This window comes from Gallinula chloropus (genome assembly GCF_964237585.1).
Source record: "Gallinula chloropus genome assembly, chromosome: 1".
Taxonomy (NCBI): domain Eukaryota; kingdom Metazoa; phylum Chordata; class Aves; order Gruiformes; family Rallidae; genus Gallinula; species Gallinula chloropus.
In genome coordinates this window covers 25009861-25022987 of record NC_140085.1, presented here as the reverse complement: position 1 = coordinate 25022987, position 13127 = coordinate 25009861, and the positions used below count along the sequence as shown (strand labels likewise).

At 40.7% G+C, this 13127-nt stretch overlaps 1 protein-coding gene across 1 annotated transcript in view; it reads left to right on the top strand.

The window, feature by feature from the left end:
• TBXAS1 (thromboxane A synthase 1) overlaps window positions 1-13127 on the top strand; it is a gene marked incomplete at both ends in the record, with an annotated part of 228805 nt that overhangs the window by 128270 nt on the left and 87408 nt on the right. Inside the window, 4 exons of the mRNA XM_084262817.1 lie at window positions 812-928; window positions 8276-8364; window positions 10767-10915; window positions 12594-12724. Coding sequence (XP_084118943.1) covers window positions 812-928; window positions 8276-8364; window positions 10767-10915; window positions 12594-12724 — 486 coding nt within the window. The remainder of the gene's footprint in view (window positions 1-811; window positions 929-8275; window positions 8365-10766; window positions 10916-12593; window positions 12725-13127) is intronic.

Below are 13127 nucleotides of genomic sequence, written 5' to 3'. Positions count from 1 at the left end.
GCAAAAATATAAATTGTAGTAGATTATGCTGTGGAGTTAGGCATCTCCTGATACCTCTTCCAGGTGTAACTGTGTTGTTTTCTGACATGCATTCTCCTTCATCTTTTTTATCCTTTTACTTCTTGGTGAGTATTTCTGTTGTCTGGATAGGAATTTCTTGGGACAGAGGGGAATGATGAAAATTGAGCAAATCCATAGTGGTCATCTTTGTAGAGAACTTAATTGGGCAGCACTTTAAAATACTGTGTTTGAGTAACTGCTGAAACTGTCAGAGTCCCAGGCCACAACTTCTTAGTGAGAATGTTCCTTATAGGCACAGTAAGGACTGGGACCTGCTCTCTAATCAATGTATTTTCTGAAGACTTTTAAAATGCATGTAACAGTCTGACAGCAGCTGTCACCAGAAATCGTGTCCCCCACCGACACAAGCGTGTGGTGCGTTGGCACTCATGTCACACAGAGAGGGAGTGTTGACAGGTCCTCTTACTAGTCACCTTAGAAAGGGAGGAAAAGCCAGGGTTCAGCAAAGGAGAACTGACAATCCCAGGAGAACACCGGGAATGGCAGTCTGAGCAAAGAGTTACTGGACTGGCCCAGGGTATTTTTTGCAAGTCCGAGAGGAAATATGTAAAGCAAGAGGCATTTTCTTTAGCTTCACCCACGTTTAGCTTGGAGTTTGGGACTAATTTGAACTCCTCTCGTTGTGGGACAGCAGTGCAATGCTTTCGTGGCCAATCTTCCCAAGTTCCAGAGTCTCAAGTAGCTCTAGTGATTTTGTGTTAATACTGAATTATGTTTTCTTTTGACTTAGCAATCAAACTTGATTTCCAAGCCAATGCTTGACAGCATCCTTTGTCTTCGTGACGACAGATGGAAGTATGTCCGGAGCCTCCTGACCCCAGCCTTCAGCGATACCAAACTGAAAGAGGTAAGGTTTAGGCTGTGCTGCTTTCCTAATTTAGAAGATAGAATTGCTTTCTTTTATGTAAGCATCTACTTATATGGCTCTATATTAAGAACAGATAAAAAAACTACTACTTTGTGCCAGTTTATTAAGACCGGAAGAGCACATGCAGTTGAGCGTAGATACAGTGTGGTCCAGGTCATAGATTGGTAAAAATGAGAATAGTTCATCTAAGAACATAATCGTGTCTTTATATAAACCAGCTTGTCCATAGGAGTGTTGTAAACTCAAAAAGGAGCCTTACACCTTTACCCACTCCCATACCCCCACCCCCACCTTGATATAAGACTAAGCTAAAGTATGGGAGAGGTTATTGCTCCCAGTTGGAACATAGCTTTTTGTGATTTGCAGAGTCAGCAGCTCTCACGTTAACACGGGAACTGCTGTCAGTCTATTTTCATTTCTCCATTGCCTTCCCCCCTCCTCCTTTTATTCTTTAATCCTTTCATATAATAAAATAAGTCACTGGAACAGAATGTCATTGCCAGATAAATACCTCTGACTGAAAATAAATGTCTCCGCGCTGACCTGCTGCTAATTTCCTATAAATGTCTCAGCATTTACTTAGCCATGGGAATCCATTACCCAGTAACAAAGTCATATTCCAGTGGCACGATATCTCTTAATTAAACACAGATAAATGATTGACTGCATAAAGTCTTCTTTCAAGGCAGAGGGGGAACTTAACAACAAAAAAAATCACCCCTTCCTTTATGTATTTTATTCTGAAAGGGAACCATGCCTTACTCCAGTGCCCAGTCCTGGGTTGTAAAATTTTCCACTGGGCAGACGCTTGTGTTGTTTTGACATGCCGCTGTCGAAATCCACAGTAACATCTAAATGTGTCTGGCTCTCCCAGCTCTATAGACAGCGGTCGCTTAGCAACGCCGGCTGTCACCTCCTTATTATGGTAAATTCTAATTGGCCGCCAGCCTGGCGGAGATACTGATTAATCACGACTGACAATGCCATTGGTTATGCACCCCGACATTTGCTCTGTCACTGGCTCCATCGTGGAATTTTAGCGAGGAGAGGATGTTTAAATATGCAAGCGATTAGTTGCTCGTGGCGTTGCAGGGAGAGGAGAGTTTTGCATTTTCCTAGCGGAAATTAATCTGCCTCTACTGCAGGTCATCGGCTCGTTGCTGTCGGACTAACAAAAGATAAAGCTGCGCTCCCCTCAACTTGCAGAGAGCAACCTCTGCCGGCACCAGCCAGGCAGGCTTGGTGGAGGAGAGCAGTGAGGGTGGGAAGGCGGAGTCCAGGGCATCGTGCTTTGGGGCCAGGCAGGCACACGTCGGCAGGTTTTGACTGATTAAAGCAAAGTGGGAAGACAATTCACAGTGCTCACTTTGCACGCTTGGTGCAACGCAGTATGTGCGCTGCTTGGCGCGGAGCAGAAGTGGTAGGAGGTAAAATGGAGGGGTGGCGAGTGCCTGGTAGCTGTCTCACATGCAGAAATTGAAATCTTTATTTTTAGCATGATAATGAGCTTTCCCTGTGCTGCCTCTTCCCAGACTCTGTGGAAGCATTGTGATTGTGCTTGGTTTGAGGGTGACCTGGAAATACTGACTTTGTCCTCCCATTCTACAGAAAGTTGGAAACTGAGGAGTGGGGATGGTCTCTGTGAAAGGTCCAACTTAGTTCCTCTGTCCCATGTCTTCACCAAAAGACCATTCATCCTTACATAGAAATAGTTGCTGTAAGTCCATGTGAGATTATGAACCTCTTGTGAATGGATGCACTCCTCCACCTCGCATTTCATTTTCTATACAAATACATGAACAGTCCTGGGATTTGAAGTTAATGCGACTTAAGTCCTCACCCATGTGCTTTTCTTGCTGTTGCTTAATTTAGAAGCCATACCAACACTTCTCAAAGGAAATCAATGCTCATTAATTATGATCTCACTTTTTAACTCTGCCATATTTAGTACTATCTCGGAACCTCTACAGCAGCATGGAAATAAAAATACTGTGTTTGAGTATTGGCCATACTACAAAGCATTCAGAGTTACATAGAAGACTTCCTGTTTATAATAAACTCTTCCTCTTTATTTTGAAGGAGTTACAAATAAGTTAGTTTGTGTATTAATTTATTGCATCAGAACCTGGGTATGTTGCTTTATACATATTTACAAATACTGCTAGACACATTCCTCATCCTTGTAAGACACCACTTCCTTTGCTGCAGGGATCTGAGCTCTGACAAAACCAAAGTCTTCCTTTCTGCTCACTCTGGATGTCTGATTTGCCGCCTTCATTCCCCTGTGCGAACTCCCCGGTGATGCTGGAGAGACTGCGAACCTCCCAAGTGGCTTTGGAGAGTGGTTCTCCTTGAGCACCACAGCCCCTAGTGCTGTTCTGAACATAGACTTGTCTGTCCGGATGGTCTGAGAGAATTGGGAGCTATTAGCCTGTGACAGAGCAATAAATGTTAACAACTTGTGCTCCCTGTAGCAATCACTTCAGATAAAAATATGCGCCAAGGGCCAGAGAGTTGAGTGTGGGTTCCCGATATCTCCATTTCAGAAACAGAAGAATCTACTACTGGGCTAAAGGACAGCTTCAGCACCAGCAATAAGAAGCCAGTTTTCCACTCTTTGGCATGGCAAATGGAGGACAAAACCCAAGACAGAGCTAATATATGTTGGTAAGGTTTGACCCATAATGCCTCACAGAGGCATCTTGGTGCTGTGGCTGGATTCAGAGGTGTACACTGTCCTTGGCTCTCCACAGAAGCAGTGTACTGTCATTGAGAAGTTCGCTGAGCTTGAGGAATTTCCCCTTATTTTTTGCAAAAATCTCCAACAGACAGTTACCAAATGAGGAAAAGTTGATCCCAGAAATTTTGAAGTTTGCAAAGTTACGAGCAATTAACTGAAAGTATTGGTTATAGAGCTGTTGGACAGCTGGTGCAGTGATTGCTGTGTGTATGCAGAGAGTTTTCTGCCTAACATTTTTCAAGATTTTCTGGCATCTTTTGCAGCTTTTCCTCCCTGTCTCAATTTCTCTTTATAAGCTGAGTACCATTTCACTGTTGCTTTTATGGATTTCTATACATTGTGTGTTTGCAGTTTAAAATTTTCTTTTCTGATGACTATGTAAATATTAGGAAAGTAGTCCATTCCAATTGAAGGAAGGATTGGCTCCAGGTAATGTTAAATTCAAATACTATAGTGGTGAGCGAAGCATAAATCAATAGACTAAGTTTGATCCTGCAATAAAATCTTGTAGCATCCTATGTGAGATGCCACTGGAGTTGGTAGCAGTTCTGCTAATAAGCTCTTCACAGTGAGAACCCTGAGTGGACCAGCAGACCTCTTGATGCTATTACTATGGGAGCACTAAGAATGAGAAATGAGAGATAAGAGGCAGGAGACCCAAGAGGTTTCCCTTCCAGCTTTGCCACTGACTGTCTGTGGGTGATCTGGCAGAAGCTTCTTAAATTCTCTGTACGTGAAATTATTTTCATCTGTTAAATGGGAATAATACCTACTGCTGAAAGTTGATCTAAGATGTAAGATGTTATTTAAGGACCTAGAGGTCCTTAAGTAAAAGATGCATTTCCCTGTGTTCCTGTCATGCTTTCCTCAGCTATTATGTATTGAAACAACCTTATATGTTAGTGATCTTGCTGTACCGATCTTGATTCCCTATTTAGTATTTCTTATTTTGTTCCTCTTCTTTTTACTGTGATGCCTGTGATGATCCTGCAGTTCTGGACCCCTTGTCAGACATGATAAATAGCTTTGCTCTCTTTTACAGCCAACACCAGCAGAAAACCTATTGATTTTTATTTATTCTGATGGTGCTGCAGTAGTCTTGTCATCTCCTATCAGTATGCCGGGAATCATCTCCTCCATTAACCAACCATTAAAACAAAACAGAACACAAAAATTAAAGAAAAGAAAACAGCAAAATGTAGTGTTGTCCCAAATAACCTGTGAAGTGGAGTTTGTGTTGAGGCATTTTCTTTCAAAGAAAGGGAGACACAAAGCAGAACTTGTGATAGCATGGCAGAACCGTGCAGGGAAACCCTGTAGTGTCTTTCAGGCATGTAGATCTTCCAGGCTGCAGTAGGGCATAAGATATGGTAGTCCAACCATTGAGATTTCCTTGATTTGCTCTTACTCTGCTTGTGCACATTGGTCAGAGGCATTTTGGAAGGATCTCTGGAAACTGCTATTGTCACTCAGCAAAGTGAGTGTGCTCACCTGAGACAAAGCAAATCGCTGATGCAAAAGCTGGTATGTGGACTGTGTATATCCTTGAGCTATTAAGTCAGTGCCCAGCTGAGTTGTTGAGTTTGGTAAGTTGTGCCCATGCATGGCAGAGCCTTACTGTGAGGTGATGGAAACAAATCCTCTCACAAACATCTTCCTGATGCTCTGCTCTTTTCCTGGTTTTATTCAGGGACTTGAAGTCTGATACAGTAGCAGTTTTCATGTTATGGATAGATACTTTTCCTTTCTCCTTCCTTTATATTTTGTTCCATTTGTGAGACTGAAGGCCCAATGTGACCTCTGCATACTGGAGCTAAACTGTAGACAGTGTATCTGTCTACAGTGAATATGAGCCAGGCTTTTACTTTATACTTTGGGTGCTGATAATAAGGGAAATAATAATCCTGAATACCGAGGACCACATCTAACTAGAGGAACGTGACTCCAATGCCTTTGAACAGTGCAAACATCCCCATGCACCGTGTGTATGCAGAATCAGAAACTAATTGTTGTTATGTGCCAAATAGCATATTGGCAGGATTTATACAGTAAAGCCCCTGGCATCATGAAAACCCTAACCCCAAATGCTCTTCTTTGGCAGAAAGAAAGAAATTTGGACTCTGGGCTACTCTTGCTATTAGATAACTGGCAGATCAAATATTTACAGGGACCATATTGTTTAGATTTTTCTTCATCCTGTTACCCTCAGCCAATCTGAACACAGAGCAGCTGGGGTTTGTTTACCCACCAAGAACTAAATCTCAGGCAGGTTATGCAGCTTTTATGTTCTGACTGGCAAATGAGAATGTATAGAAAGTTGGTGATACCCAAGGCAGGGCAGATCAACATGTCTCTTTCTGTACCGGTTTTCAAAGTTTGGTATAGTTCACCTTCCTCAATGCTACTCTGTTTTTCTTGACAATTGAACAAAGGGTTTATAGTGTTAAAGGACTCGAGAATGTTTCAGTTTGTGGTCTTTGTAGTTAGCAGTCTTGGACTAATTTATGTCTCTCAGGGGAATAAAAACCCAAACCCAGGATTCCTGAGTAGATATCCCCTGTAGCTTTCATATGCAAATAATTGTCTCATTGATATGACTTGGTTCTATCATGCTAACAATAAATCAAATCCATGTGCCCCATTCCCCATTTTCTTAGTTAGGTTTACTGATAAAAATGTCCCATGGTTGGAAATGGATTGCAATGGTATTTTGAAAGACTGGTGGAATGTCGAAAGTGCAGAGGTGCTGTGAGATGTCCTGGCCAAGCGTATGTGCCCCTACCATCTCAGCCAGCTGTTGGAAAGCAATAGCAACCAGCTGGGTGGTTGCAGGTCTGGTGATGTGATGAAGAATAAAAGAAAATAAGGCCATAAAAGGAAAATCTGAAATTATCACCATCTGTTTAGGAAACATAATACCTCTTAAAATATGGATTTTTGTTTTGTTTTTGACTGGTTCAGTTCATTGGAGGGGCCACACCAGGAGATTATAAAGCATTTCACCCTGATTCAATCTGTTGAACAGTAATGTATTAATTTTTGTTGAACCATTTGAGAAGCAACTTACTGCAGGGGACCTTCTTTAAAAAGCCAAAAGGGGAAGAAAACTGCCACGTGATGTGTGCACCTCCCCAACACATAACGGCGACTTATACAGTATACTAATCTGGCTTCAAAATTCTCTTATGAGACTGTGGCAAAGCCAAAATCAATCTGGCTTTGAACTGAAATAGCGACAACCTGCTCCATCCCATATAGGTACAGGACCTCAGGAGCAGCTAGACACATTCTTGACTCAGACTTCTGCCTTTGGAAAACATGTTGGATGCTCCTGCGTTGGCCTTTTGACTGCGTATAGTATTGCCCATGTGTTAGGATGGCAGTGTGCCTGTGCACAAAGTGTTATGCCAGTTTCACAGAGGTAGAAGTGCCAAGCAAAATGGACTTGGCTGGGCAGGCTGCATAGCTCTCAGAGTGTGCTGAGAGGCTGCAGTAAGTCTTTTTTGGTAACAAGAATGTCAGAGGAGTAGGACAAGTCTGTTCTCATGTTTGTTGACATCCGTATGCTGAGGGAGGTTGTTCAGGAAGGAAAGGCAGGTTTCTGTGCATGTGTCTGCTGATGCTGAGCATGATTGTTGAGGCAAGACTGTGGTACTAAATTGTAAGTTATAAGGATCTCTCAGGAATCTATATGGAGGAGCAGCCATAGCAGATAATGCCTTTAGATTCACAGCTGTTGCTACACCTTTCCTGTCCCCCCAGTAGGTGTAATCAAGGCAAGTGTCTGATGCCTTTCATATGTATAAAGCTTAAGAGAGAGACTTTAATGAGGTCTTGAAGGTTGTGCCTGTCTTGGTTTTCATGAAGCCCTTAAGAGGAGACTATTGCACTGCTAGGTACTACCACGTTGAAGGTAAGTCTACCTGACCATCATGTGTAAGTGACTGTAAAGAACCATTAGCTGCATAAATTCACATGAATATCAGTTTAATGGCATCACCACTCCTGAAAACCTTTTCCTCAGGTAGAAATAGCATTTTGCCCTCAGCAACTTGTAGTGGTATACATTGGACTTTCCTAATGTACACATTAAATCCCTCAAACTGAGGGACAGCAGGATTGAACTGCTGGGCCTTTTATGCTATTATCTTTACAGGACTTTAGGACTACGGAAACTATTATTCCTTCTACTCTGGAGTGTATGTAGCCTAAATGTAATGTACTGTAAATATGGATCAGGATAAATCATCAGTTGGAACAGGGAGTGATTTAAAAGAGAGAGGGATGTCTGTGCTTGATAGGTCTCTGTATATATAGACACAGGTGGGCAAGAACCAAAGGTCAGGTATGCAACAGGGTCTCTTGTGTTTAGGCCCAGAGCTGGAGAAGGACATCCTTGTAATGTGTAGGTTTATTTTTAGCAGACGGTCCCAACATTTCATTTACCTGTGCAAAAATGCCTTATCACACCTGCAAAGGATCCTGAGAATTCTGTATCATCTTCTGGATAAAACTAATTTTGAATAATTGATTTTTGTTTTTTTAACATGTTAATGTTTTTCACAATACAATGTGTTCCTTTCTAGATGACACCGCTAATAAACCAGGCCTGTGACGTCCTGCTGCGTAACTTGAAAGTCTATGCAGATTCTGGCAAAGCTTTTGATATCCAGAGGTATGTTCAGTGTGCCAGAAATTAGTAGTGGATTTAAAAAACAAGAAAGAAAAAAGTCAATAGAAGCAGTTATTCTAAATACGCGCTTAGTATATAAAAGAAGATTTTTTTTTTCTTCCCTCCCTTTTATAAGTGGAGATCATAGTTTAATAGAAGATGTGTCTGATAGATGCCTTTCCTTCCTAGGGGCAGCCATTGTATGCTTGAAAAGTAATTTTGGAAAATCATCTAATGTATTTCTAGCTGTTGTTAATGATGTTTTAACAGCTGGAAGCAGAAAGAAAAGCTGCATCAGTCTCTGTCCAGTCTGCTCTCTACAGCCTGCCAATAATGTACAAATATAAGAATTGATCTAGTATCACATCTGTCCAGTCCACCACCTTCTTACTTTTTTTTTATATGACCTTTTTTGTAGCAGTTAATAATTCTTACCACATGTCCTCCTCACATCCCCCCTAATGGCACACTAGTCTTCTGTGAAATGATGGGATTGGTACTCCAGATGAGAATGCACCATTGATTTATAAAATGACACACTAGTATTTTCCATACTGTGCTTTCTCCCATTTGTTATGCATTTAATATTGTATTATGTTGTTCTGTTGCTCTTGCATTAGAGGCCTTCACTGAACTGTTCACAGCACTGCCTAGTCCCTTCTCTGAGCAAATGCATTTTGTCTAGGACACTGTACGGCGTATGAGTAGTTTAAATGCATTCTTTGTAATAGGCACTATTTTGCATACACTTCACTTGCTAGGTTGGCCAGTGCTCTCTGAATTTCTTCATGATTTCCTCCAAACTGAAGTAGCACAAATAATTTTGATTCAAAGAGAGGTATTTAGCCACAATTAATCCATCTCCTTTGAAGCACATATACAAGTGTATGTGCGTCCACAGATATATTAAACATCTGAAAAGAAGCTATGAGACCTTGAGATACATTACACTTAGCCTAGTGCTCTGATGAAAATTGACCTTTTGAGTCCTTCCAGGCTCTTTCCTTTTTTCCATTTGTCCTTTTTCTTTGCCTGGTCTTTTAACTATTGATCCATGATAGGGTTTCACCTCTCAAGGGACACTTTGGAAAAGACCTTTTGAAAGTATAAATGAATGATGTTGACCATCTCAGGATATAATCTTCCAGTTGTTTTATCATACCACCATTTCAACAAGTATGACATATATAAATGTGATTCTTAGTGCACTGCAGTTTCACTGAATTGATTAGTGAGCTATTTTTTGGATGTAAATACCCTGCAACCTCTATCATCTTGTATGTTAGTTGTCTGTAGCCAGTTTGTGTTTCACCACCAACTCCAAATTTAGTTTATAGGCTTTTTCAGTACCTTGGAGAGGTAGATGATCGAGTACTGCTGAGATTGTTGTTTTACTGCAGTGCCCCCTCTTTTAATGTTTCAACTTCTAATAATGCTTTTTTGTTTGTGTGTAAGAGTTCAAAACCCAAGCAGGTTACTTAGCTTTGCAGTGTTGGTATCTTCCAAATCTGCTCAGGTGCCACCAGAATGACTGTGGTCAAAGACGATAGTTTAGAAATGCTCTTTCAAGATATATGTATATAGGATATACTGGGCCCAAGTCCTGTCATTCTCTTACTACATGCTCACTCAGGTTAAAACACTGGAGAATTTGATACTAGCTTTTTATATTGGGAACCTAGAACAGTCATTGCAGACTTGACTACTGATCATAAGAATAAATTTCCAAGGACATTTTACATTCTCAGTCCATTTATCTCAAAACTAAATATGTCTGCTAATAAAAATAAAGATGGTAAGGCAACTGGATAGATGAGCAGATACAAGGGAAAAGATTCTGTAAGTTCTGAAGTTTCTAGGTCATGGTCCATGGATCATTTGTTCTAAAAGCATTTGCTGCTTTTTTGCAGAGATACAGATTTCATGTAGTTTCAGTTCCTCTTGTTTTTGACCATGATTTTACATTACAAAGGAGCTATCAAGAAGATGAAGGAAATTCCTAACAGAAATTTTACTTAAGTACCTTTAGACTGCTCTAGTAGTAGATGTGGTTTCTGCAGCTTAAAGAGAAAGGAATGATCTGTATTATTAGGATGCATACTTAGAAAATGCTCATGAATACCTGACCTGTTGTATTTGATTTCTAGGTAATAACAAATGATTTTTTTTTTTTGTAAATGTGTTGTGGAATTATTGAAAATGTGTTCACTTTGTAGGTGGAGAGGTGATTGTTCTTAAGCACCAGCATTTGTCAGAATGGTGGAAACATATCTTGTTGGCAAAGCTCAAATCTAAAAGCAAAAGAAAACCAGAGGCAAAATTTAATGTTAAGTGATGTTTGTAGAAACAAGATATTAATGCATATGTAATTTGTAACTGATGATTTATCATTCAACTTAATGCAGGTGTTACAACTGCTTTACCTTGGATGTCGTTGGTAGCGTAGCTTTTGGTACTGAGGTGGATTCTCAGGATAGTCCTGATGACCCCTTCGTTAAGAATTGCAGAACGTTCTTTGAAATGTCTTTGTGTAGACCTCTCCTCATTCTAATGCGTGAGTATAGTCTGCTTTATCTGCTTCTTTATGGCAATTTTCTAAAAATTATTCTGAAATTGCAAAACATGCTGAATCAGGAGCAGGAAGAGGTACCACAGAATTTATTTCAGAGGTGTACAGAATTCAACCTACAGGATAAGTATACCCTGAAGTTTCCCACCATATGCTCTGCAGCTCTTGTCATCCTTAATGCAACTTCCTCCAGAAACTGAGAGTCTAGGAGGGGAGTGAGTACTCCAAGTTGATCTGAGCAGAAGGTTTCCGGGACCTGTAGTTTCTACTATATCTCTTTTAATACACTTCTGCATTAAAGAAGAGCACCTTCGGAGTAAAGTGTTTCTACAGTGTTTGCTTGGCAGAAATTTAAATCCCAGTCATAAACATCAGTGGGGTAATAACCCACTAAAGAAAAAAAGCAGGAGCATAAGCAGATAGATTAAGTCCTCCAGATTCTTATTTGAAGAGCAGCAGCAGCCTGGTTGACTGCTATAAAGGATAAGGATGGTATGTGACAGTGCAGACTGTCATTAGGAGAATGCATTTAATTTCAGGTGAATACACAGGCAATACAAGATTAGGGTATAAAGCCATTTAGTTCTAGGCCATGAAAACAAATGCTTTGTGGTGAAAATGGCCTTGTTAATGCAAGGGCAGTGAGAATTATAACTGTGGAAGCCACAGGACAATTGAGGTTGTTGAGGTTTTACAATCTTGCTGTCAAGATCTGTTTGCAGTAGTGTCAGGTGGCACAGTAGTAAAGTTGCCTGTGCCCATCTGATCCTGCTGGCATTACAGATTGCACCTGTACTAGGAGCACATGAACTATTTCCTTCTGGAGCTGTGTATCCAGAGTGTCCTGTTTAACCTGATTGCAAAGTGTGATTTCTGATTAAGTTCTGAGGGAACAGAAATATGCCCCTATATGTCTAAGACCGTGTCGTTCATTAAAGAAAGTTTCTGTAGGGTTTGGGGTTGGATTCCATGCTGATCTCTGTCTGCTGGTACATTGTGGTCTGAATTTCCATCCTGTATTGCCCTGTTGGCATCACAGGGGTTTTCACATGACTGATTTGTTAGTCTTAAGCAATTCATAAGTAAACAAAGGGTTTATTAAGATGCAAGACTTCACTTGGGTTTTTAGTTCCTGAGTATATAGGCCATGGGCTGGAGACCATCCTTGTGATAATATCCCACCTCCAGAGTCTGTGACCTGTTTAGAGAAGCAAAATAAAATAGCAAACCAATATCTTATTTTTGGAGAACTGTAAATGAGAATGAGTACTACACAATTTCATGCATCAGTGCCATAAGCTGCTAGGCTAGTTCAAGATCTCCCACCTGTGTGCAATTGTTTGAGTGAGCAGGGGAAATAATTCTTCCTTTTGTGGTGGTGGTTCTATGGCGTCAAGAAGCTTAACTGAAGCATTGTGGAAGCAAGCTTGGAAGGCAACTGTCTGGCATGGGAGTCCTGGCCAACATGGAATTTCTAAAAGGAAATCCTTCACCAGCCCTGAGGATGGAAAAAAAGGAGGGAGAGAGGAGAAAGAGGAAAAAACAGTTTTCATGAAGGCAACACATCCCACTTGATGAGGTTCAGAATATTAATGAAAGAAGGGGGAATAGCATATGCCTTTGCAGTCTGATCCAGTGTTTTCTTCTTTAAAATCTCTTGCAGTTTCTTTTCCGTTCATAATGATCCCATTGCTCCGGATTTTGCCAAACAAGAAACAAAAGGAACTGAATGGATTTTTTATCCAAACCATAAAAAATGCAATTGTCTTCAGAGACCAGCAAGATGCAGCTGAGGTAAGGCTATTTCTGTGATAAATATATGGATAAGCAAATGTTTTCAGGAAAAACTGGAAGTGGCATAAGCCTCAGTTGAAAAAGCAAACTCAGTCTGTTTGAACATACAAAGCAATTTAGTGAAAATTTTATTCATTTTTAGCTTTATGTACCATCAGCCAGGCTTGGTGCTGATACAGAATTGTTAGCACATAACAAGAAGGTTTGCTTCTCTTAGTATTTCTGTTCAAATAAGGATGCAGAAAATGTTACATCTGGGATGACTTTTCAACCCAGTTTCTAGACCCAGAAGGAAGCATTCGCCCTGTAGAATTTTTTCTCATCTTAAAGTCAGGTGTTTTGTCTATGCTACTTTTCCTTAACGACCAGAGAAAAGGGAGCCCCCGCTGGGTATTTCAACCCA